The sequence below is a fragment of the Nansenia antarctica genome (assembly GCF_963989245.1).
Source record: "Nansenia antarctica genome assembly, chromosome: 1".
Taxonomy (NCBI): domain Eukaryota; kingdom Metazoa; phylum Chordata; class Actinopteri; order Argentiniformes; family Microstomatidae; genus Nansenia; species Nansenia antarctica.
The window spans coordinates 12,647,408-12,651,970 of record NC_137674.1 but is presented as its reverse complement, the minus strand read 5'-3'; the positions used below and the strand labels follow the sequence as shown (position 1 = coordinate 12,651,970).

At 40.3% G+C, this 4,563-nt stretch overlaps 1 protein-coding gene across 1 annotated transcript; it reads left to right on the top strand.

Moving 5' to 3' along the window:
* Positions 1-2,097: 2,097 nt before the first annotated feature.
* Positions 2,098-3,660, top strand: LOC308160471 (trypsin-1-like). The gene is made up of 6 exons (XM_080534384.1): positions 2,098-2,172; positions 2,368-2,515; positions 2,666-2,916; positions 3,102-3,235; positions 3,395-3,496; positions 3,603-3,660. Exons 1-6 carry the CDS (start codon positions 2,133-2,135, stop codon positions 3,648-3,650), a joined length of 723 nt encoding a protein of 240 aa, XP_080390510.1. The 5' UTR covers positions 2,098-2,132; the 3' UTR covers positions 3,651-3,660.
* The last annotated feature ends 903 nt before the right edge of the window (positions 3,661-4,563 follow it).

Genomic DNA, 4,563 nt, shown 5'->3' with positions numbered 1-4,563 from the left:
CGAAACGTCGACGCTCGCGGGCCCGCTGCTCTCTCTCCCGTTTTCGTGATTTCGGCCTCCGTAGCGTCGCGACCGCGCGACAGGGACGTCCGCGCTCGCGGGCCCGTGACTCTCTCTCCCGAGCCCGTTCGTTCTCTTACGGGAGGCCGAAATCACGAAAACGGGAAAGGGCCTCTCGCTGCTATAAGGAGGGGGGGAGGGGGGGGGGGGGGGGGGTTGGGGTTGGTTACCCCCCGCGTCACGCTCGCCACATAACAGCTCATCCTTATATCATATAAATCCCCTAAATCCCGGTGCGCGGTCGCGACGCTATCATGCACCCTGTATAAATCCCCTAAATCCCGGTGCGCGGTCGCGACGCTATCATGCACCCTAGAACCTAGGTCTTTGCTGTGTTCAGGGCCTGAATGCGTTAACCAGATTTGGGAACATGTATTTTACTGTTGAAGATACAAGGATACAAGCAAACATCAACATTAATACAACGTCAGTTTTTTTATTCTAAAATGTGCACAGGTTAATTTTAAGTTAATAGAATGTTATTTCTACAGTTATTACAGTGTTAATACATAGGATAAGCATGTGCTAATTCAACTGGCTTTCCGTCCTCCTTACCTGCTGTCTCCTTCCCTCTGAGTCCATGTCTGGTTTCAATGACACAGATTAAGACTAATCCTTGACTAAAATGCATCTTCAATTTAGATTTTCTATTGTATTTAGTCAGGATTTGGCTTAATTTGTGTCCAGGAAACTGGCCCTAAATCCAGAATTATATAAATGACATAGTTTTGAGTGTTCTGTACAAACTGCATACAGTGTATGGATTAAGGAAAAACTCATAGTGTGAAATGATGGTGAAGGTTTAAGCCACATACATTGAATAAATTATGTCTGTGAGAGCATTACACATAAAGGTACCCTGACTGAGTACAAGAAAACCTCATGTGTGGGAAAGGCACAGCTGTGTCACAGTCATGTTAAATGAGCATACACTCTGAAGATGTCCAGAGAGTACCAGCCTACCTGAAATGTATGGTATGAACAAGAGAAAACTAGAAAAGATAGCATTGTCAAATATTAAGGGAAATATTTGTATTAAATTTGACCACTTTAAACCCATTAACAAGCATCATAATGACCCATTTAATGCATATACTTCTACATTCTGTAGAGTTGAGCGTATCATTTAAATTAGGATTACATTCATTATATTAAGGGAAATATCTGTATTAAATTTGACCACTTTCATTTAACATAACTTTTACAGTATATACCATCTACCTGTTACATATTAGGTGGTAACAGTAAATTGATTATGCCCACACTATCTACAAACAGCTAATCAAAATTGAACAGTGAGTTGCATTTAATAAAGAAATAGCAAAGAGCACATGTGCAGTAAAGTATGTAACATGTACTAACCATTAATATATTCAATCAAATGCTTACTACAGTAGCCTACAACATTTCCTTATGATTACATAATTATTTCTATATTTCTTACACCATCAGAAGAGCTGGAATGATGATCAAATACAGGTGTAACTAAAAAATATATAATATCGTGCAAAAGTTCATTTATTTCAGTAATTCAACTTAGAGGGTTAAAGTTAGATATTATATAGACTCATTACATGCAAAGCTAGATATTTAAAGCCTTTATTTGTTATACATTTGATGATTATGACTTACAGCTTATGAAAACCCCAAATTAAATATCTCAGAAATGTTTAATATTACATGAAATCAATAAGAAAAGGATTTTAAATACAGAAATGTCAGCCCTCTGAAAAGTATAATCATGCATATGTACAATGCAATGAGTCTATATAATATTTAAGTTTAACCCTTTAAGTTGAATTACTGAAATGAATGAACTTTTGCACAATATTCAATTTTTTTGAGTTGCACCTGTATGTACTGGTTGGGATCAAGAAAAAATTACATTGATTTCAATGGAAAAGTAAATGTTCACTTCGAGATTCTCTTGACCTTGGCGGTCCACCATTTGCTTCCCAATGGCTAACTCTTGACCAATGAAATAGTCCCAAAGAACGGGGCGGCTCTCACGATTGTGGATATATAGCAGGGTGCAGGTGAACACCTCTCATCGACAGGATCACACAGCAACCATGATTTCTCTGGTCTTTGTTCTGCTCATCGGAGCCGCTTGTGAGTATGAATATTGCCATTGGAAAAAAGGGAAGACTTTCACCTTGTTATATTATTGACAATACAGTAATATTTATATCATGAGAGCAAAGAATACTTTAACTTAAGAAGATTGTGGCAGAATTGAAATTGTCCCACTTCAAAGGGACTAGCCATGAAGATATAAGCTAAGGTCTGCCTTTCCTCTGTTTTCAGTTGCGGAGGAAGACAAGATCGTCGGAGGGTATGAGTGCGAGGCCCACTCCCAGCCCCACACGGTGTCCCTGAACTCTGGGTACCACTTCTGTGGAGGCTCCCTGATCAGTGAGGACTGGGTTGTGTCTGCTGCTCACTGCTACAAGTCGTAAGTACTGTACTGTAGGCTACAAATAATTTGTTCTCAACAAATAACAGACAAGTATCAAGCCTGACCAGGGGACAGAAGTTAATGTTACACACAAAATCATGAGACAATTGACTCTGCTCTTACTTTGACTCTTTCTATCTCTTTCAGCCGTGTGCAGGTTCGTCTTGGCGAGCACGACATCACAGTGACAGAGGGTACCGAGCAGTTCATCACTTCCTCTAAAGTGATCCGTCACCCCCAGTACAGCTCCTACAACATCAACAACGACATCATGCTGATCAAGCTGAGCAAGCCCGCCACCCTCAACAGCAACGTGCAGACCGTGGCTCTGCCCACCAGCTGTGCCGCCACTGGCACCATGTGCACAGTCGCTGGCTGGGGCAACACCATGAGCTCCGGTGAGTACAGCACAAGGGGCAAAGGTTAAATGTGGCAGTAGATCATCTTCATGATGAATGAGTGTGTATAGACATGACAGGGAAGGTCAGATTACCTTTACAAACACAATGTCAATATATCTAACCGTTTCTCTCTGTCTTCCTTCTTCCCCCTCTCTCAATCCATCCTTTCTCTCTGTTAATAGTCAGCGGTGACCAGCTGATGTGCCTGGAAATCCCCACCCTGTCCTTCAACGCCTGTGACATTGCCTACCCCGGCATGATCACCGACGCCATGTTCTGCGCTGGATACCTGGAGGGAGGCAAGGACTCTTGCCAGGTACGCACTTGACAACAGAGAAGACTTTATATGAAGTCTATGATCCTTCACTACATGCACTTCAGTTGTCAATTGTTTAGATGTTGATATTGAATAACTACTTCATCTTTATCTGAACTAAATACTTCACTCTTACTACATCATCTCTCTCTCTCTCAGGGTGACTCCGGTGGCCCCGTGGTGTGCAACGGTGAGCTGCAGGGTGTTGTGTCCTGGGGCTACGGCTGTGCCGAGGCTGGTAACCCCGGTGTCTACGCCAAGGTGAGACTGGAAAGAGATTTCATCTTGGGATTTTTTGGAATAAAGTCGCTATCACATTATTTCCTACTTGGTTTGACCACTAATGTCTCCCTTTTCCCACTTCTAGGTCTGCATCTTCAACGACTGGCTCACCAGCACCATGGCCAGCTACTAAGTCTGATGCTTTGTACCTTCAGCACACTCTGACAACTTATCAACATCCTGAGCAGTCCAACTTCCACCTTTTGTACTGGAGATGAAAACCCTATGACAAATAAAACATCTCAAACTAACATGTTCTGTCTCTTGAGTCTACATCACTAGAAGAGTGTAGGACAGCATATTTTATTCTCTGTTCAAGGGGTTATTGTTACATAGAAAACATGAATGTTGTATTGGTAACATTTTACATGGTAATACTTTACAATATGATACACATGGATTAATGCCATAGTAACTTATGCATTAATAATGCCTTGTTCATGCTTCGTTAAGGCACTAACAAATGCTTTATAGTAGTTATTCATGTTAACAAAGGGGTGAAATATTAAATATTAAGAGGTACATTTTTGGGGTTTTACCACTGAGGCAATACTATTGTATGTGGTGTTTTGACAGTTAAACTACACAAGACGTGTTCAAGACGTAACTAATACATTACAAACATGATAGGAATGGGTGACATACATTTGTATGACTTGTTCTGTATACTGTATGTATGGCAGGTGACTAATTTTGACAATATAGAGGAATGTTCAATTTAATTAGTCATTTCGGCACACTTCTGGCATTTTATTTAACATACACAACAACACCATTGAATATAGTCTCTCTCATTATCTAGAGAATGCTTACAGGCGTCCTAAGCAGTCACCTATGTTAATAATAACTTTGAGCTAAGTAAATTAACCAAAATCTAGAATTGTTGACTCTATGTCCGGACTCTATGACTGCTTTCTATGCAAAACAAAATACATGTATACACTTATAACTGAATATATTATTTGAGGGAAATATATGTATTAAATTTGAACCCTTTAAACCCATTAACAAGCATCATAATGACCCATTTAAATTAAATGATTTAA

Bases quoted from the DNA above. Each gene is read 5' to 3' on its own strand.
- LOC308160471 (XM_080534384.1), top strand. From the start codon at position 2,133: ATGATTTCTCTGGTCTTTGTTCTGCTCATCGGAGCCGCTT. The intron at 3,236-3,394 runs GTACGCACTTGA...TCTCTCTCTCAG, and splicing joins GAGGCAAGGACTCTTGCCAG to GGTGACTCCGGTGGCCCCGT. The intron at 3,497-3,602 runs GTGAGACTGGAA...TCCCACTTCTAG, and splicing joins ACCCCGGTGTCTACGCCAAG to GTCTGCATCTTCAACGACTG.